The 21,793-nt window shown below is 38.2% G+C and overlaps 1 protein-coding gene across 2 annotated transcripts in view; it reads right to left on the reverse strand.

Moving 5' to 3' along the window:
- Positions 1–404: 404 nt before the first annotated feature.
- gabrb2b (gamma-aminobutyric acid type A receptor subunit beta2b) overlaps positions 405–21,793 on the reverse strand; it is a 133,239-nt gene continuing 111,850 nt past the window's right edge. Inside the window, exons 6-10 of one of the 2 annotated variants that reach the window (XM_082141316.1) lie at positions 18,117–18,254; positions 15,711–15,863; positions 10,324–10,568; positions 7,571–7,711; positions 406–2,485 (exon numbers count right to left, since the gene is read on the reverse strand). In XM_082141316.1, the coding sequence (XP_081997442.1) occupies positions 2,138–2,485; positions 7,571–7,711; positions 10,324–10,568; positions 15,711–15,863; positions 18,117–18,254 (1,025 nt within the window). In that variant the 3' untranslated portion in view covers positions 406–2,137. Of the gene's footprint in view, positions 2,486–7,570; positions 7,712–10,323; positions 10,569–15,710; positions 15,864–18,116; positions 18,255–21,793 lie in introns of both variants that reach the window. The other variant, XM_082141317.1, reaches the window with a different exon arrangement.

A 21,793-nucleotide genomic window follows, 5' to 3' on the forward strand; every position in this document is an offset into this window, starting at 1 on the left:
TTGACATTATTTTTTGTGTATTTGACTGTCGAAGTGCAATAAGCAGCGAAAAATAACTCAATTAAAGGTATAGCGGAGGATGTTTTACTTCCTGGTTGGTAACCTATACTATTGGTCCTCCTAATTGTCAATCATTCTGGTGAATCAATCAAACTTTTCAAAAAGTGGAGAGGGCGGGTCTTATCTAAAATTTGGAAAGATCCTCCGCTATACCTTTAAGTACTGAGAGGAGGCACAAAATTTGCGGGAATGAGTAAAATGATGCACAATACGAGCAATTCCAAGCCAAAATTCAAGCTCTGCAACAGCAAAAATATTAATCCGGAGCAAATGAAACGAGTGAGTGAGGAGAGGCGGGTTTCTGTGTAACTCGTGTCAGAGATGAGAGAGCGAGAAAGCGCAGCTGTTATCGTGTATCTATTCGAAAGTATTTAAAATGAGTATTGGATATTTCAGTATTGATGTGTATCAAAAAATCTATAATCTATAATTTTTTATTTTATTTCAGATGCCTTTTTAAAAGACTACAACTGTAAAATTGATATATTACATATAAAATTCAACCCACCAAAATGGCTAGTAGGAGTGACTGCGTTACACGCCACTGCTGAAATACACCCGTGTTTGGCGGGAGTTAATGTCAAGCCCTGAGAGTAGTGTAAATAAAATGATTGTGGCTTAAACTAAAAATCTAAACTCAACACTTGTGTCATAATGACAAAATTATACCCCAATACATAATTTCCTGACAATAAAAAACCCATGTCCTTTGTGTCCGTGTATTGACAGGAATGGTTTCTCATTAAAAGCAATGGCAATCCTAGTCTGTAGATAGTGTATAGCAATAGCCAAAGGTGTGCCTTCATCATCTTTATATTGGCAAGGCATCTGTCAATGCTGCAGTTTTTGATGCTTTCGGAGTGAGAACGGTTTGAGACTACACACAAGGTGTCAAGGTTAGGCCGGTCACTACATGTTGTAACTACACCATTTTGCTATTTAAAAGCATTTATATATATATATAGTCTGATGAATAAAATATTTATCATTTTTTGCCAGTGGCGTGTTTTTTTGGAGTGCTCTTACAAACGGGAAAAAGGGATATATTTTTTCTTGTCTACTGCTATTCACATCACAGCTCAGAGTAATCGCCGCTGAAGGGTTTGGGTTTAGGTTTGTTCCTCTGATGCTTTCAGCCAATAAGTATTGCCCTTTCCTGCTGAATAACAATCAGTCATGTGGCTTTTTCACCATCATGAACAATGATGGCAGAATTCAGGTCACATACTTTCAAGCATCAGTAGAACAACTGCAATTGAGATGAATGGGAATGCTAATGGATAGGCTAGCATTACACAAGATTTATGGGAGCTATAAAAATGATTAGAGTTAGCAGCTGAATCGAGTTGTTTGGGGTAGTTAGGAGTAATACCTTCAACTTCCATAGCATGCTGAACATCAAAATTTAAACATAATATAAGCATATTGGAAATGTAAAGCTTACCAAAGTGTCAATGAACTTTAGAGTAAAGGATTTGAGTGATACGTTTTACCAAAATAAATGAGGTTAAGGAAAAGTGTATAATAAATTCTCTTGAATAAATAAACTATCATCTGTGTGTAAAGTAGAAAATACAACCATATGATAAAACTATTCCTATAGTCTCTTTGCTCAATAGACCATAAAAAAAGAAGAAAAAAAAACTACAAATAAAGGAATAGAAATATTAAAGTATTGAGTGCTGCTTTCTTAACAATTGCTAAAGGAGGAAAGAACTGACAGTGAAGTGCTGTGGATGTCTAATCTTTAAGATTTTTCTGTTGCTAAAAAGATACTAATTTGCAGCAATAACTGGTTTGATAATTTTGCAAAAAAACAAACTATACCTAATATTGAACAAAACTCTCAAACGCACTAAAAACTACTGACTTTTGGAATAGGCACCATTTGTTCTTAACCTCTTTAGAGTATCGGTGTCAGCCAGCAATTAAGGTGAACCCAAGGTTAAAGAGAGTTAGTCCTGATTTTAATCTGTCAACATAAGTCCTGCTTGTATTGCAAAATCAGACGCAGGATAACGGAAGAATATACTGACATAAAAATTTGTGGCGCTTCTTGGACGGCCCCGCAATCCAGTTAGTTGACATAATAAAGCCAATAGATGACATTGAAGAAAGAAAATACGGTGGGGAAGATCATTCTCGACCATTTGTCGATTGAATTTACATCAGTTAAGTCAGGGATGTTGATTTTAAGCTGTGAAGTGCGCCGTCGTAGTCGGCTCTTCTTCTGAGCAACGTGGCGTTCCAGCGCATTGTGCCCGAAGTTGTGCCTGGCCAGGCCGGCTTTCCGATACTGCAGTGTGGTGCTGTCAAAGGCCAGCATGGTTGAACGGGGGTCGCCCAAACCCAGGCTTAACTCAGATGTGCCCATTTCATTCTTGATCTCCAGAGGAGTGAGGAGGATGTTTTCATGGGGGTCAATCTAAGACATAAATACAGATGGACAGGTTAGTAATGGTAACAGTATTATTTTTGTTATTACTTTGATATGCATTATATACAATATCAATTGGAAAAAAAATTACAGATTGATTTCTGATGGTTTTCTTAAATATTTTAAACGGTTTTCTTTTTTGGTAAATACATTTCCAATAAAATGAATCACATTTACATAAAACATAAAGAATAAGAGTGCTAACTTACCTACTGCTTTTCATGAATTATTCTTTATACTTTTTGGCATTTTAACACAGTATTTAACATAGACTGAGACAAACCAACAAAGTGCCAGTAACACAGTATAATGGAAAAGGGTTTGGTGCACATAGAGATGTAAAGCAAAGTAAGGTAAGGCATGATGGTACACATGATAGTATTTATGCTACATATTTCTACAAAATTCTGACCTTTTCATGACATATAATAGGGACCGATATGTAGAAATATCTAATACAAAATATATATAAAAAATGTTCACCCTTGTTTTCAAAACAGATTACCTGTTCCTTTCTGAATTGTACTTTCAATGGTATTTTATTAAATAGTATCTAAAATAGTAAACATCTGTTTTGGTGAGTGGCTTGGAGGGAAAAGAGAGGTGATGATGGTAATGGAGAAAAAACACACATTCTGTTATGATTTACTCACCCACATGTCATTCAAAACCTGACTTTCTTTCTTCCTCGAAACACAAGAAGAGATTTTGAAAAATGTTCTGCCCACTCTTTTTCTATATATTGAAAGAGAACTGGACAAGTTCCAATATGACAACATTTTTCCAAAAAAAGCATGACTTGTATAACTTTGTGACTTTTGCAAAATCATCTGAAGCTGCACAATAAGACCACGGAAAATCTTCCCTTCTGAAGAAAGTCAAATCAGAGTTTGGACAACATAAGAGTGTTAAAATTATGACAGAATTTTCAATTTGAATAAGAAATGTTTTTAAGAGGAAACAAGAAATCGTAAAAAAAAAACAAGAACACCACATTCTTAATCCCAACTCGTCACATTAACATACAGGCTACCCCTTTAGCACCATTTTTCGACATGCAAGGTACTCCATTGCTTTCAATGAGAAATATAAGGTATTAATACACAAACGCAGGGAATTTTGTCATCGTGATAAAGAAATATAGAATGAGTATAATTTTGCCATTATGACATGCATTGCCCAGCCCCCCAAAAAAGTAGGTGTTTGGATTAAAATGCTTAAGAGTCTATAATTGGATATTGCAGTGATTATTATGTTTCTAGAATGTTATATGTATGGCAACAGTTCTTCTAACCCTATTGAACCCTAGTGTGTAACTTTTCATTTCTTAAACAACCATGTAGGAAGACACATCATGGCCGTTTTCCAGGATGAGATTCATCAGGCTCAAATTGTGAAAACTTAACAAAGTGCTTAACTCTTGTATTGACAATACAATATCTTGAACACAAATGTATGCCCCTCTTGATAAAAATGATTGATGTGATGTTTTTTTCTATCAAGAGGAGCATACATTTTTGGTCAAGATCTTGTACTGACAAGGCAAGAGTCCAGCACTCTGTAAAGTCTCCTCCAGCATATCCCAAAGACTTTCCGTGAATTTAAGGTCTGGACTCAGAGGAGACAATTCATGTGTGAAAATGATTATTCACTCTCCCTCCCAACCATTCTTTCCCCATTTGATCCTGATGAATATTGACATTGTCATCCTGGAATATGGCCATGATGTGTCTTCCTACATGGTTGTTTAAGAAATGAAATCTATACACTCCATCAATCAGGGTTAGAAGAACTGTTGCCAAACATATAATGCGCTAGAAACATAATAATCACTGCAATAATGATCCAATCACTGCAATAATGATCCAATCATAGACACTAATTAAACAGCCAGAATAACTGTATTTATATTACACTATTTAAACATTTTTGCACACATAACCCAACCCATACCCCTAAATCAACCCATTTGTATATTATATAATATAAAACACAGGATATAACAGGCAGATACAACTACAGTCACAATTTATTCAAGATGTACATATATTGGAGGGTTCTGAGGCCAAACGATTGATTTACATGAGGAGCAGGACCCAAAAAGTGATCACAATTTTCATCCGCCGTAAAGCTCATTTCCTAGTGATGGGGAGTCGACTCCAAAAGAGTCGATTCCTCGACTCGTAATAACCCTCATGTCGGAGTTGACTCCAGCACAGGAATCGACTCTCGTTGTCGACTCCGTTGCTGTGTCTGAAATCGCTCAATCGTGCATCAGAGAGCTGGAGCTGTCGCAGAAACAACATCACAGTCACACACTTTTATCCTACATGTAGCTTGCTTTACAAAAGATAACAGCCAATTACATTGTAATTATACATACCTCAATGCCAGCTTTGTGGTTTCACCAAAGTTTTTTTTAATACAATCGATATCAAAGGGATGGTTCAGAGTAATTTCAACCTAGGGTCCTTTGTACCATGACCTCGAGCCAAACACCCCCCCCAGAAGCCTTTTTTCCCTTGTTCGAACTTTATTAAAGTTAGAGCTTATTTAGAGATATCAACCGGATGGCTTAGTGCAGGCGCTAATGGATCCTATGATGTATCTCGTAAATTACCCCACTAATAATGCCCAGAATGGTACCAAACTTCTACAGTAGTACAAATAGGTTCTGTACTCATAAAACGAGGCATTGGAAAGTTTGTAAGTACATCAGGAGTTTATTTAAATAGCACTTGCCTGAAGGCTAATGCTACCGCTAACCCGGACGTCGAGGTCACTTCCGTTATTTGGGAAAAGTACGTAAGTCCTGGCAGTGTAACAACGCCCAGTTCCAGGAATGCACTAATATTTTGTTGGTAGTACCAGTTTGCAACAATTATTAGTTAACACTAAGTTGTCAACACTAAGTTGTCAACTACTTTGGGATATACCAAAAAACTTGTAGAAGCTCCGGGTCATTACAGCGAAACGGCAGATCATGGAAGGTCTCCGGATTGGACCTTTTAGCTTTTATACCGCAGCCGAGATAGATACATGTGTTTGGCATCTTGTCCTATCTTTTAAATCACGCTGCAGTTGTCTGAAGTAACTGTGTCTGACTATCTCACCACAATCCTCTGCTCAGTCACGTGTACACAGTTGTTTCCGTCAACAAAGTTTCATGCGAGAGTATAAAAACGTTTCGCTGAATTTTGAAAGTTTTATAAATGCTTGTATTTTCAGATCAACACAAGTATTTCGAATATCATCCAGTTATCAATAAATTTCAGTGGTGTGTTAAATTCACTAGCTTTTCCCTTACACTTGTGAGATTTGCAAAGGACTTTTACGGGCTTTTTTTTCCCAAATCACTGAAGTGACGTCGACGCCCGGGTTAGCGGTAGCATAAGCCATCAGGCAAGTGTTATTTAAATAAACTCCTGATGTACTTACAAACTTTCAAATGCCTCGTTTTATGAGTACAGAACCTATTTGTACTACTGTAGAAGTTTGGTTCCATTCCGGGCATTATTAGTGGGGTGATTTACGAGATACATCATAGGATCCATTGGCGCCTGCGCTAAGCCATTCGGCTGATATCTCTAAATAAGCTCTAACTTTAATAATGTTCGACCAAGGGAAAAAAAGCTTCTGGGGGGGTGTTTGGCTCGAGGTCATGGTGCAAAGGACCCTAGGTTGATTTTACTCTGAACCTTTAATTTGGTTTGCCATGGTTATTCTAATTTGTGTTCATAATCAGTAAACCTTTACACTTTTTTTTTTTAATGTGTCCCTGTTAGAGTGTAATTATACATTTAAATTTTTAAATACTTAGTAATATGAATTAACTACATGTACTTACTATAGGGTTATGGTAGGATTAGGGTTTGGTTTAGGGCTAGTTGCATGTAATTATGCCTTATTTAAAGTTAATACTATAGTAAATACATGTAACATGTTACAAGGACACATTAAAATAAAGTGTTACCCAGTAAACTAATCAATAAAACAAATAAAAAAATAAACACAATAATATGTGTATTATATGTATTTAGGCAAGACATTGTTTTCAGTATCTTGAACTTTCCTGTCCTGACCCATAAAGTGATGGTGGGAAAAAAATAATAAGTCAATGATTTTGCGTTCTCTCGCAAATGTTTTGCGTTCCCCCAAGAAACTTTGCCTGTACTCGCAAAACCTTTGCGTTAACCCTGAAACTTTGCGTTTTCTTGCCTAAACGTTTTGTGTTCCCCTGAGAAAGTTAGCGTTCGATCGCAAAACAGTTTGCGTACCTTCGAGAAACTTTGCAAGCGAACACAACTTTTTGCAAGCGAACACAAAGTTTCTCAGTGGAACGCAAAACATTTTGGCAAGAAAACGCAAAGTTTCTCAGTGGAACACAAAACATTTTGGCAAGAAAACGCAAAGTTTCTCGGGGGAACGCAAAAGCTTTGACAAATATTTTTTCCTCCATCTCAATTTTTTTTCCTTCACCATTTCCTTTTAGGTGCTCCGTTTAACAATGACGGCAATCTTGTATTCTCATTGCTGAACCAATTTTGACAAAGTAAATGGAGAAAATGGAGTCGATTCCGGGAGTCTATTCCATTGACTCCTACGGTGAGAGTCAGAAATCGGTGTCAACTGCCAGAAGAAGCATTACATCAGCTTTGATTGAGAAATGCCGTTGGCTTTTGTGTGCCTTGCGACTGATTGCGACATGCTAATGTTCGGGTGTATCATTTGAATGAGATATGACTGCATGCGTTCATTTTCATTTGCTCCAAAAATTTCTAGGAAAGTATAAATATTTATGAAATCCTCTCTACTTTTACAAACGCATTCAAATTATTAAATGTGGCTTGATCTGATGTATAAGGCAAACAACAGAAAGCAATGGAGTGCCCTGCACATTGAAAAATTATGATAAAGAGGTACCCTGCATGTTAGAAAGTGACACCAAGGGTTCCTGACCAAGCGTCCAAATGTGACAAGTTGGAAGTGAGAACATGTAGTAAAAATAGACGGGGTCTCAAATAAATTTGCCGCGCTATACGCCAAAACTCTATTGATGAACGTTTTCAGTACCTTATTTTTTGAATCGCCTAGTCCTAATGCTGCATCGTCCACAAAGATTGGTTCCCACATGGAGTCATGCGCGTCAATATCCCTCTGTTTCATTCTGGCATACAGAGCATCGTCTCTCTGAACTACATTTCCCATCAACCACTGAAAGCATACAAAATCATCACCATCAAAGCATTTTTAGAAGTGTGAGGCAATGCAGGCATTTTGTGGATTATGCTTCAAAGAAAACCACAGCTCTGAATCCAAGGCCATCCTTCATTAACTCTACTACATCTGAGCACCAGCGAAACATCTCCAAATTTTAACAAACAAGAGTATTGACCAGTTCCCTGAGTGCTGTAATTGCTCAATGGTTTTCAAATATTAGGGTCAGTGCCCAAAAATAGGTCACAGATCTGTAGCTGCTAATAGGGTCTCAGAGAGCATGGAGAAAACAATGCTAAATGCCAATAATAAAATCCCCAATATAAATATAAATATCTGGATCTTGAGATCTACTGATATATGTCTCTATGTTGTAATTATATAACATATATAAACAACTTAATGACTACAGTATCACAACTATTATTTTATCTTCGTACCATAGTACGTTACTAGCCAGCATTATCCTAAACAATCAGCTTTTTCCTGAAATACTGCAAGTCCAATCTAGATTATTATGTTGTTTTTTCTCATCCGTCTTAGATGCATTTATCTTATAGATGCAAGAATACATTTGTGAATCCTTGCAAATATCTGGATTTCAGCATTGATAACTCATAAAACAGTTCTGGCAGGTAATTATACAGAACCACTTCAGAACTAGCTATGCTGTCCCATCACAAAGTCACATCTTTTTTGATGCGCATCGAGGAATTTATTCGGTAAATGTGTTTCCATCATGGTTTATGCGAATGTTTTCTAGTCGGATTAAAACGCTTATCTGACTCAATTGAATGCATAACTTTTTTAATGCACGTTTTTTTGTTGTTGTTTTTTTTATGCTCATTTTGGCGTTTCCATCCAGCGTTTTTAAAAAAAAAAAAATTTTTTTTATGCGAAATCCCAAAATGTGCATAGAAATAGGCGGATGGAATAGTTATTGACTATTATTGACGGGTTATTGCATTTGGTTGTTTGCAAAAGTTATGCAAATATCTGTAGTCAACATATTACATTTCATATACAGTACTAATGTAGTGGTGGTTGCATTCTGTGCATTATGTTAAAAAAAGGTTTGACTCAAATTCTACCTCAACATAAAACCACATTGATGTCTGCAACAGCCAAACAGCCTTTAAATATGACTGCAAACAAAAGGTTAAAGAAGAACCACTGCTTTCATTGTCAAACAAACTACTCTAAATGTGCAGATTGTATAGGGCAGTCTCATGTTGGTTACAATCACGTCAGACATTGAAATTACAGTGAAAATATGAATACAGACTAGACAGAACATTCAAAACAAGCATTCACAAGTAACAGGCATTGACACTGACATCGATTTGCAGTGACAAAGCCACCTGGAGTCATTTAGGCCTATTTAAATTCAGAGTTGCCAACAGATTCCCGGCAACATGAGTGTCAGTGACCGTTTTCAATGTTCTGTTTTAAACACTGTTATTGCAAATTTTACAAAAACATTCTGAGCAGAACTACTTCAGTATAATAATATACTATTTTGGTAACACTTTACAATAACGGCCCAGTAGTTAATGCATTAACTAACAATGGGCAATACATTGTTTTTCACAGTATTTATGAATCTTTGTTAACATCATATACTAAAAAGACAACAGTTCATTGTTAGTTCATGTTAGCTCAGGACCATTAAAAATATTACCAGATACAACTTTTGATTTTGTTAATTGGTAGATGTTGAAATTAACATTAACTAAGATTAAAAAATGCTTAAGAAGTACTTATTATTAGTTCATGTTAACTAATATAGTTAAAGGGTAACTACTGATTTTCAACCCGCTTTGTGTTGTTACAATGTCAGTAGTATATGTAAATGAACATTGTGTACACTTTCTCCACGTTACCTCCCTGTATATTTGTCAGCAAATGTCCGCTGGATGACGTAAACCATACTTTTGAGAGCTCCAAGGCTTTAATAAAAACTACAGATCATACTTTCACATTTTGTATCCCAGCTCAAGGGCAGTCAGGTCAAGCCCAGTGCATTTGGGTGCTAAAGTTACCTACCTTTTTATCTGTTTTCTATGGAAGCTTGTTTCCGCCACATAATAAAAAAATAAAAAAAGGTAATAGCAATTTTTTATCTCACAATCCTGACTTTTTTCCCCACAATTGCGTGATATAAATTCGCAATTGCCTGTTATAAAGTCAAAATTGTGAGATATAAATTCGCAATTGCGAGAAATAAACTTGCAATTCTGACTTTTTTTCTCAGAATTGCATGTTTATATCTTGCAATTATGACATTATAACACGCAACTGGGAGTTATAAAGTCAGAATTGTATGATATAAAGTTGCAATTATCTTTTAAAATGTTTCATTCTGTGGCGGAAACAAGCTTCCATGGTTTTCTCTCATGTGGCACAGAAAAAAAAAACAGTGCCTTTCTAATGCATAGACAGCCAAGTTTTACTAAAAGCCCTCCTTGCCAGTGGTCAAATAGAACCTTACTGTAAAGTGTCACCAAAGTATTTTTATAATTCACTTTTTTCAACTTTATGTATAATTACTGTTAAAGTTACTGTGCAGCTATTATAAACTTTGCTAAGTGTATGAATTTCAAACATACTTTGTTGGGATCCATTCTCATTTTTTCATTGTTGGCTGTGGAGGCTTTCTCTGCCGCTCTCTTCTGCCGCTGCGGTCCTCTGCCGAAGAAGATGTAGTTGACCAGCGCGTACTCCAGCAGAGCCAGGAAGACGAACACGAAACAGCCCATCAGGTACATGTCAATGGCTTTGACGTACGGAATCTTTGGAAGAGTCTCCCTCAAATGTGTGTTGATGGTGGTCATGGTCAGCACGGTGGTGATGCCTAAGTTCAAAAGGGAATTATTGTTAAAGGGTTAGTTCACCCAAAAATGAAAATTCTGTCAGTAATTACTCACCCTCATGTTGTTCCAACCCCGTAAGACCTTCGTTCATCTTCGGAACACAAATTAAGATATTTTTTATTAAATCTGAGAGCTGGATCACTCCTCCATAGGTTTCAAAGGGACTGAAACTTGCTGGCCCAGAAAAGTTATTAAAGAGATCGTTAATATAGTCCAAGTGACTACAGTGGCTCAATCTTAAGTTTATAAAGCGACGAGAATACTTTTTGTGCGCAAAAAAACACAAAAATAACGACTTTATTCCACTATTCATTTCCTTCTCTCTGGGCCTCGAGTTATTTCACGTAGTGTTTTAACGCAGCGCGTCTGTGTTGCACGTCACCATGTAGGCTCACTATTGGCCGACGCTGGTCATGTGTGAGATGCGTGTGGCGTATAACACAGACGCGCTGCGTTAAAACACTACGTGAAATAACTCGAGGCCCAGAGAGAAGGAAATGAATAGTGGAATAAAGTCGTTATTTTTGTGTTTTTTTGCGCACAAAAAGTATTCTCGTCGCTTTATAAACTTAAGATTGAGCCACTGGAGTCACTTGGACTATATTAACGATCTCTTTAATAACTTTTCTGGGCCAGCAAGTTTCAGTCCCTTAGAAGCCTATGGAGGAGTGAGATAGCTCTCAGATTTAATCAAAAATATCTTCATTTGTGTTCCGAAGATGAACGAAGGTCTTACGGGGTTGGAACAACATGAGGGTGAGTAATTACTGACAGAATTTTCATTTTTGGGTGAACTAATCCTTTAAGGGTGCAAATGACAAAAAAGTGGATTCTATTGAAGAACTGTAATTATTGGAAACAAAGAAGACAGGCAGGATCAAGGAAGGGAGGTAGAAGCTAGTGGCTCGAAGTGCAAGGGTTTTAATGAAATAAAAGAGCAAAACAAAAAGCCAGGAAACAGGAAACTTAAATAAAGCAAAAACACAAAATATAAATATGACCAAAAACCAGGAACTCGGAGGGGAAAACTCGTTAAAAAATAAATACTATCTCATGATGTGTTAATTACGTTTACACACTGCCTCAGAAACTTTCGTCCGTCATAAAAAAAATGTCTACGGCTACCGTTTGTGAACTCTGTTTTACCTGTTGTAGCGAGCAGGACAATGCTGAGAGCCATGAGAGAACCGCGTGAGGCCGGTGGCGTGATTACTTATGAGTGTCACCTGCGCAACCCACCGGTCTCGTATCTCTCACGGCCCTCTGCCTCGTACTGCTCGCCACAACTCTGCTCCCTGTTATCTCTGTCATGGCCAAGGAGGCTGAATCTGAACTCTCTGAGCTTCCTGTCATGATCACAGAAACCGATTTTGAACTCTCTGAGCTCCCTGTTATGGCCATTGAGGCCGTAAATAATCTCTCTGTGCTCTGTTTCAGTGATGCTGTGGTATCTAGCACCGACAGTACCGTCACGGCTCCAGGCTCCGATGTGGTCTTCAGAACCGCCGTACTGCTCTGTGGTGGTGGTCTTCTGCTTCTCCGTGGGGGTCTTCAGTCCAGTCTGCTTGGCCGTGGTCCTCTACTCCGCCAAGGGGATCTTCAGTATCGTCTGCTCTGCTGTGTTGATCTTCAGCTCCACCTTGGGGGTCTTTTGCTCCTCCTGCACAGCAATGGTGGTCTTCTGTTCTGCCTGCTATGGCGTGATGGTCTCCTGCTTTGCCCTGGTGGTCTTCTGTTCTGCCTGCTCCACCTTGGAGTTCTCCTGCTCCGCCTGCTCCACCCTGGAGGTCTCCTGCTCTGCCTGCTCCACCTTGGAGTTCTCCTGCTCCGCCTGCTCCACCCTGGAGGTCTCCTGCTCCGCCGGCTCCACCCTTGAGGTCTCCTGCTCAGCTGGCTCAGCCCTGGAGGTCTCCTGCTCCGCCTGCTCCACCCTTGAGGTCTCCTGCTCTGCCTGCTCCACCATGGAGGTCTTCTGCTCTGCCTGCTCCTCCTTGGAGTTCTCCTGCTCTGCCTGCTCCACTTTGGAGGTCTCCTGCTCTGCCGGCTCCACCCTGGAGGTCTCCTGCTGCTCTACCCTGGAGGTCTCCTGCTCTGCCTGCTCCACCTTGGAGGTCTCCTGCTCCACCTCCTCCACCCTGGAGGTCTCCTGCTCTGCCTGCTCCACCTCGGAGGTCTCCTGCTCTGCCGGCTCAACCCTGGAGGTATCCTGCTCTGCCTGCTCCACCTTGGAGGCCTCCTGCTCTGCTTGCTTCACCCTAGAGGTCTCCTGCTCCGCTGGCTCCACCCTGGCTCCCTGAATTGTCAGCTCTGCCCTAGATTCCTGAACTGCCAACTCCCCTTGTTCTCTAGGCCCACTTCCGTGACACAGGCCTGGCCCTTCATCCCTCCACCCTTTCCGCCTTCGCTCCACCACCCTCCTTGACTTTTTGTGTCAGTTTTATGAGCGTCTGGAATCTGCTCCTTAAGGGGGGATCTTGTTTGTTTCCATGTCAACTGTTCAACTACACCTGTCCTTCACTTAGTCTCGTTACTTTTATGTATTTAAACCCTCAGTCATCGTCTGATCATTGTCTTGTGTTGAAGTTGAAGTTTCTTGCTGTTTTTTCTCTGTATCGTTCCTGGTGTTTATTAAATGTGTTTTCATTTTTCTTCTGCATCAAGCATCGTCGTGGATTATCACGTCTAGCCAGCGTGTGGCAATTGCATTCTATGAAAACCAAATGAGATCACCCTAAGTATGTCCTCATTTAGAAAGTTCGAAAAACATGTGCAATGTGTGAGGGGACTTTATCCGAATTCTTTTCTTTCAGTTGATGATTCAGAATCTTAAAATGTTGTGATTTTTCATGCTCTCAGCCGGCAGAGTGGGAGCTAGGCACCTTAATTGGTGAAACACAAAGCCTTCCTGCTTCTCAACAGTGATTAAGAAATAGTCCTGTCATTTTAAGCAGTGAAATATCCATTCAGTGTCATTCTGACAATTTTCATGAAATTCACCGCTGATCCTTTGACAGGTATTACAGAGCTTATGAGGTACAAAGTAAGTATTGTTCAAAAATCCTTGTGTTTTATTGTTATTATTATTTGCACTATAACAGATGCTAAAGTCATGTTATTGAAACCTTTTTGTCAACAAACATTTCAGTCTGCTCTGTTTCTTATCTCTTTTTGACTGCTAAGTACTGAAAGTGTAATATGCATATGGTACCAATATAGCCATGATTCAACTTGATCAATAGCACAGCAGATTCCGTCCTCCTACTCCTGCCTCGTGGTTTGGCTAAATCAGATGGTTATGCACTTGATACACAGAACTGTGGTAATTGACACACACTATCCATCCATGCAGATGCACATTTGTATCCAAATATTTGATGATTCTAATCAGTATGAGCTTTAAACACTTATATCTGCTCATCCTATATATACACAATCACTCAGACTTCTGTTAAATACTAAAGTTGTCATGATCCAAGTGTGTTTAATTTTCACTGACTTTTAGGGTAAGTTTACAGGACAATGATATGCTTAAAACAGAGAAGTTTTTCCTTTGAGTTTTCCACATTCGTGTCTACAGGCTGTTTCTTTGCCTGCTTTGTATCTGTGGACCACCTGAGTTTGTTTTATTTAATAAACACCTTTTGTTTTGGACCCTTTGAATCTTGTTCATCTTCCTCAGGACCTATACATGGCAGCAGTGGTTTAAACTTGTGTGGATGAACGAGGCCAGGCCAGACAGCAATCACAAAGAGTGCTCTTTTATTCACACTGAGAAGCCAATCTCAGCCTTACATAATCAGTCATGACAGGAAAAATGTGGAGGCTTATGAGAGAGAGAGAGAGAGAGAGAGAGAGAGAGAGAGAGAGAGAGAGAGAGAGAGAGAGAGATAGAGAGAGAGAGAGAGAGAGAGGAGAACGTGTGGTGAAAAAGAAAATCCAATGAGTAAAAATGTCTGTCACGATGCTTGATTAAAGACTTTTATAAAGGATCTTAGAGGGTACTTGGGGTGAATCATGTTCCAGTGATATTACATACACAAGGGAAGATCATTAATAGAACAGGGAACAGGGGAGACAGTAATCAGGAACCATAGGGGCTTTCGCACCAGAGGAACCTTCTCATAGTTCCTACAATTATTGGAGGAAGTACCCGCTTTTTGGCATGTTCGCACCGTAGGAAATGGGAACGATGTTAGTTCTAGGAACGCCTTTTGGGGGAACTAAATTAGCTCCTACTTCAGAGCAAGGTCAAAACCAGCACTATAGGAAAAAACAAACAAAAAAACTTGTGTACAGCCTATATATTTACTCTACAAACTAACTCTATAAACATAGACAACAGTGATAGAAGGACCTCTTAACCTTTACGCTGAGGAGAAAATCCAACGCAACTTTGAGGGGACCAAGCAAAACATGATTATGTATTTTTGCTCAGCTAGCGACATTGAGCGTCAACCACACGGCAAACGCTAATATTCTTTCATATACTGTTTACTTTCTTTGTATAACAGTTCTATCTAACGTATTATACAGGACTGTTAAACAGATCATATACTAATGAAGATGGAGAATAGGAACGCTGTGTGCTCGGGCTCTGGCGTACTCAGCGCCGTCAAAATAAAAGTCACAACAACAAGCGCGCAATATGTCACGTCAGTGTTCCTGCTGGTGGTGTCGAATGCAACCAGGAAAATGTTCCTCAGGGTATATTTAGTTCTCTGGGAACCACCCTGGTGGCTAGTTCCAATAACCAAGTTCATATAACTACGCAGTGCGAAAGGGGTTCATGACAACTAATGATAGAATCAGAACTCAGGCAAATGGTGACAATAAAAACAAACAAAACAAGATAATAAAACTAAACTAAACAGAACAAGACATGAACGTGACATTTACATCATATTATTTTCTTGATAAAACAAAGTTGCAGCTGCAGTACATGTATATAATGGGTGCATTTTCTTGTTTTTTTGTTGTTTGTTTGTTTTTTAAGAGGGCAGAGCATAAAATAAGGAGAGAACACTGCTGCACTATAACAGAATAAAGGTATGTATATATGGATAGGTGAGTGTGTATATATATAAGTATATATATAATGAATGTCACCATATGTGTGCACCTACCTAAAGCAACCCTGGCAGCCGAGGCATCATAGTTGATCCAGAAGGATACCCAAGATAGGATGGTGATTAGGATGGAAGGCATGTAGGTCTGCAGAATGAAGTAGCCAATGTTTCTCTTAAGCTTGAAGCTCAGGGAGAGGCGAGGATATGAACCTGGATGAAAATAACCCAGCAACAAGATCACAATCCATTAGCTACATTTATAAAATGCTTTTTCTACAGTTAAGGGATTTGTATATTTTGTCATAGGACCAGAAAAAGTCCCACTCAAAACGTTCTCTGTTAATCTTAATTGCGCATCATATTGTGTAATATATGTAAAATTCACATTTGTGCATAGTGCTTTGTAAGCCCGCAGGATAAAAGTGATGTTTGAACATATATACTGAACATATGCAGTTGATTGAGATAATTTATATTTATTAAATATATTTATATCTCTCTCTCTATATTTGACATTTGGCTCCAAAACTCTGGAATAGTCTTCCTGATACTGTTCGTTGCTCAGACTCGCTCTCCCAGTTTAAAACTAGATTAAAGTCGCATCTCTTCAGCCAGGCATTCATATAATCCTACAGTTCAAACTACAATCCGGCCTCTAGCTCATAAATGCCAGAGGAGAACTGGCCCCCGACTGAGCCTGGGTTCTCCCAAGGTTTTTTCTTTCTCCATTAGGTCACCTGATGAAGTTTTAGGACACCATTAGGTCACTTGATGAAGTTTTTCGGTTCCTTGCCACTGTTGCCTTTGGCTTGCTCAGTTGGGGATATTTTGGGGATATTTAATTTAATTTTATCAATCAATAAATTCCTCTTGAAACAAACTTTGTTGTATTATTTTAATTTAATACTGTGAAGCTGCTTTGATACAATCTGTATTGTGAAAAGCGCTATACAAATAAACTTGACTTGACTTGACTTATATATATCGTCTTTAATAAGACAGTTTAGGGAGGGAGAGAAAGGAAAAGACAAGGGAGGATAGCTGGAGACGGGATCAGGAAAGGATATCACACAAAAAATCATGCCATATGTCAGAGCAGGGCCCATATGATATAATATAACATATAATATATAGGGCACATGCTTAGCCATAATGTAGCGTGTGCACAACGCGCATACACTTTGCTTCTCTCATCTACACACAGACGCAGCAGTTGCCATTTTTGCAAACCATACATAATTACAAGGAAAAATATTCCACATCTGTGAAATCATTGTGGTGTCCATGAAGATGTGAAAAAATAGGCATAAATCTAGTTTACACGTTTGCCCAAATTATTATACGCCTGTTTAACCGAAGCTAATTTGGGTGGGTTTCTCCATCCCCATACAATGTCACTTGAGACCTGACGAGAACGTCGGTCTCCTCGGCTGTGAACCGCTCCTGGCAAATCCGCCGTTATAATAGCAATCCGCCATGGAACAAGCGCGCCTGCTCTTAAAGGGAATGTGAGATGACGCTCTGATTGGTTTATTTCACGTTACGCCCAAACCACACCTATGAATAATGAAACTACTTCAGACCAACCCATTTTAGATTTGCGTCGGGCGCAAGAGTCATTTATCCCGCCGGAATAATTGCAATTATATACCGAGAGCAAATACCCGAGATCCGCCCACAAATTTACTTGCGTTTCGCGTTTGATACTTGCGTTTCAGATCGTTAAAATAGGGCCCCTAGACTTAATGACATAGTCGTCTTGTTAAAAACTAGCAGGCTTGGTAGAGCTGTTGAAGTTTAACATCAGAGCACAGTCTTCATCCTCTTTGACATGCTGAACCAAACATCATTTTTATAGACTGCATCTACAGCTAACCTCCTGACTTGCATGACAAATTCATGAATATGAAAATGCAATCAATGAATAAATCAAGTGGTCACACAACGATTTGTTAAATAACTTATAAGAACACCCTGTGTCTTGTTTTTAGTGTATGTGTTTTTCATTCTCAGACCAGAGTTCATTCATACAACCGCTGGGGCCTGGGACACCTCTAGACATGCCAAATTGAAAGGGTTCATGAACCCAGACGTGTTGCTTATTTTTGACTAGGGTTCATGAATGAGTTGCTTACTGACTGACTCTGACTGAAACTGCTTCCTGAAGCAGAAACTGCCCACTAGAGCCAGCCGCATATGAGTATATGCAGTAAATGGGTTTGAATGGGAGAGGGTTTTCAACCTCAAAGTGTCATAATATGTGATGCAGTTACATATTATGACAAGTAACATAGACTTTTTTTTTTTTTTTGCACTTGAGAACACCACTATAACTTTAATATTTGAATAAGCTTCAAACTGGTCTTTTAAATAAAGTAAAGACTTTACCTTTACTTTATCAGTCATATAGTTATATCAGTTCTTGGCTTATTCCTACAGTGTTCTGTAGTTTAGTTTTATTACCTGTAGAAAACACCACGTTTTTCGAGATGAGTTTGTAGTCCACTATAGAGAACTGAGGAAGCTCTATCCTTTCAACCCCCGTTACTGCATGGTCGCCACCTCGCCAGTAGAACTCAATATCATCTGTGGTGTAGCCATCTGAGGGAGACAAAGGCAGATATTAAAACGTATATGGATGGTGGTCATGTGATTGATGTCTCATTGGTTGTTCTAAAGTCTTGGTCATTAAAATGGCCAATAAATAGGCATATTCTGGCATCACTACAAGTGCATAAGTAATTAAAAAAAGAAATAAATGATACAGCTTACTGTCCTACCTTATAACAACCTACATAATCTTGCAAATCCATTACACAAATGAACAAACACTTGCAAAGCTAACTTAAGTTGATTAGCTAGTGACCCAAAAAACAACAACAAGATGTTTATGAACATTTCCTGCAGCTCTGATGTTGTCTGGACAGATGCCATAAAATACAATAATAAATTGTGGGGAAAATGTAAAACAGTTGTTGAATTATAAGAAATTAATTCTCTTATTTGCTCTTAAATGATTGGATAAATGTAACTTTGCCAGATTACGAACCGTCATCTACAGCAAACAGAGTCTTAATTCATTATAAACTTTACACATAATTTAACATGTTAAATCATTCAAGGCATGCTAAGATGTGAAGAATTATAAATGATGAAAAAAAGTTCAGCTGTGAACATACATCTGAGGGGAGCTCTGAAATGGACCTGTAATATGGGTCATTGTATGAGATATTCTCTTCTTTCTAATAACAACAGAGGAATGTGTCTGTGCCATATGTTGCTGCCTGAATCACTATTTTATTTTATTTTATTTTATTTTATTTTATTTTATTTTATTTTATTTTATTTTATTTTACTTTACTTTACTTTACTTTACTTTACTTTACTTTACTTTACTTTACTTTACTTACTTACTTACTTACTTATTTATTATTATTTATTATTATATTATGAATTTTTTGTTAGGATATACCCTTGACTTCTATTGTATGGACAAAAACAGACTCAAATTATTTTATTTTATGTTCCACAGATTCTTTATTTATTATATTTATTTATTTATTTATTTTATTTTATTTAAATTATTTATTTATTTATTTATTTATTTTCTAAAATTCAGCCCTGGACAAATCCAGCCCATCCGGGCGCCTGGCCCACGAGTTCCCCCTTTAATGTTTTTGTTGAGGTTAGGGCCTTAAATTGGTGTATATAAATAAATAAATAATTAAAGGGATAGTTCACTTTGAAATTAAATTTTGGTATGTTTAAGCTTACCTCAAGGGCATCCAAGATGTAGGTGTCTTTTTTTCCGCAGTAGTTTCAATTTTGATATTTTTAGGTCAAACCGTTCTTGTCTGTCAGTCATATAATGCAGGTCGATGGTCACTCGTCTCAAAGAGCAAGCACAGAGTCCAAATTAAAACAATTCCCCGTCGTCCAAATTAAACAATTCCCCATCGTAAGTACACATTGATGGCCTAAGACACGAAACTAGCGGTTTGTGTGAGAAAACGAACAGTTTTTATATCGTTTTTACCTCTTGAACTCAGAGGGTTAAAGGTTTTGAAAAAAACGGTTTTGAAAAAAAATTGACGGTTTACGGTTTTGAAAAAAAATTGAAACTACTGCGGAAAAAAAGACACCTACATCTTGGATGCCCTTGAGGTAAGCTAAAACATACCAAAATTTAATTTCAAAGTGAACTATCCCTTTAAATAAAACTAGGATAGGGACAAATAATGATAGATATAATTGAATTTACTACAAATGCAGTTAACAAACTTAATATTGCATTTTTGTCATATTGAAATGCACTAGATAGTAAAGCACTGATTTTGAGCAAAGATGCCGTACATTTATTGCTATTAAATTCTATCATCATTTACCTACCCTCATGTTGTTCCAAACCTGTATGCCTTTCTCTCTTCTGTGACACACACAAATATTTTGATGAATGTTGACAACCAAACCATTTTGGTTAGGCTATACCCTTGACTTCTATTGTATGGACAAAAAACAGACTCAAATGATTTTCTTTTATGTTCCACAGAAAGATAGACATCCTGAAAGACCCCCACACATCCAGGTTTGGATGACACTAGGGCGAGTAAATGATGGCATTTTGGGTTGAACTATCCCTTTAAAAACAATGACATTTGTAAAGAGTTAACACCTAATTTATGTAAGACACTGATATTTGTCGTTCATCAGGCTCTCATTGAATTAACATCTAACTGCAGTCCTATTTAACTGTAAGATCCTGGTATTCACAGGTAAAACTATGCTCCTCATTATTGTGGGTATATGGTTTCTAAAATAAATAAATAATTATAAAATATAGAATTTGTGATAAAAATATTGTACAATAAAAATCCGAAAACAACCTCTATAAAAGTGATTTATATTCCGTAATATTTAAAGCTACACTGTGTAGGATTTTCTCCCATCTAGCGGTGAAATTGTTTATGACTACCAACTGAATATTACTTTCTAGCCCCTCCCATTCCGAGGGCGTTTTAACTCCTACGGTGGCCGTATTATTTCAAATCTGCCAGCAGTCGCAAGTAATCTCCCCCTCGCATTCGTCACGGTGCCACTGAGTGTCAAAACGCGAAAGGCGAAGCTTGAATTTCCAGGTATGTCCCTCTTTGTCTAATGTGTTTTCAAGATGGAGGCGCAACATGGCTATAGGTTCACCACAGAACCTGTAATGTTCCCATATCACACGGAGTTCTGACCTCCACACGGAGGTGATTTACTAAGGTTTGCGCTAGTTTACTGGTATTTGTGCCATTTTCTACCTCCCAAAAAAAGGTGTCTTAAAAAAGCTATGTTAATTGGCGCTGCTCTTGGTAGATTGTGTTGGTCATTATGGAAATCATCCGGCTGCATCTGTGTTCTTTAATTTGTGCGTCATCAGTTATGGAATTACGCTCCTAGGCTAATTTACCCAGTTTAATAAATCTGGCCCTTAGAGATGCGCCTAAAAATAGAGCGCCTAATATGGGGGAGGTCTGTCTCGCTTTCACTACCAATTGGCCGCTGTCCCTGCATGATGGGCCAGTCCATGGCAATATATATATATATATATATATATATATATATATCGGCCCCAAAATGCGTTGGCCCACCAGGAAAGTGCCTGGTATGCCAGATTACCATTCTAGCCCTGGTTGAACTGAACCTGTGTTATTAGAGAGCAGAGGATAAGCACATGCAAGCCTTGGGTCAAAATCATTGTCAAGTCAAATCATACGGCACTCCATTTCTGACCTCAGCTGCAGAAAAAAGCCATCATAAATATTCAAACAAAACATGAGATATTTTGTTTGCTTCAGTGCTCCCTGTGCTGAAACTGACAGAAACACGAACAGCCAGCCCATCTATCCATAAATGATTGAGAAACATCTTATTGTATCGGAGCAAACAGCACTCTGCATCAGACCAGAAAACTTGGTCTTGCATAATCCATCCATGGATGGTCCCCTGAGCGACTGTTGACTTATCAGGCTGAGGGCCAAAATGCAAAAGAATGATATATCAGAGAAAAATATCCAAATTGTTAGCAGATAAAATAAAGTGTTTCATAAAAAAATATATAAATATATATATAATTGTTTTACTCTCATGCCTTTCGAACC

The sequence above is a fragment of the Leuciscus leuciscus genome, assembly GCF_965113295.1.
Source record: "Leuciscus leuciscus genome assembly, chromosome: 16".
Lineage (NCBI taxonomy): Eukaryota > Metazoa > Chordata > Actinopteri > Cypriniformes > Leuciscidae > Leuciscus > Leuciscus leuciscus.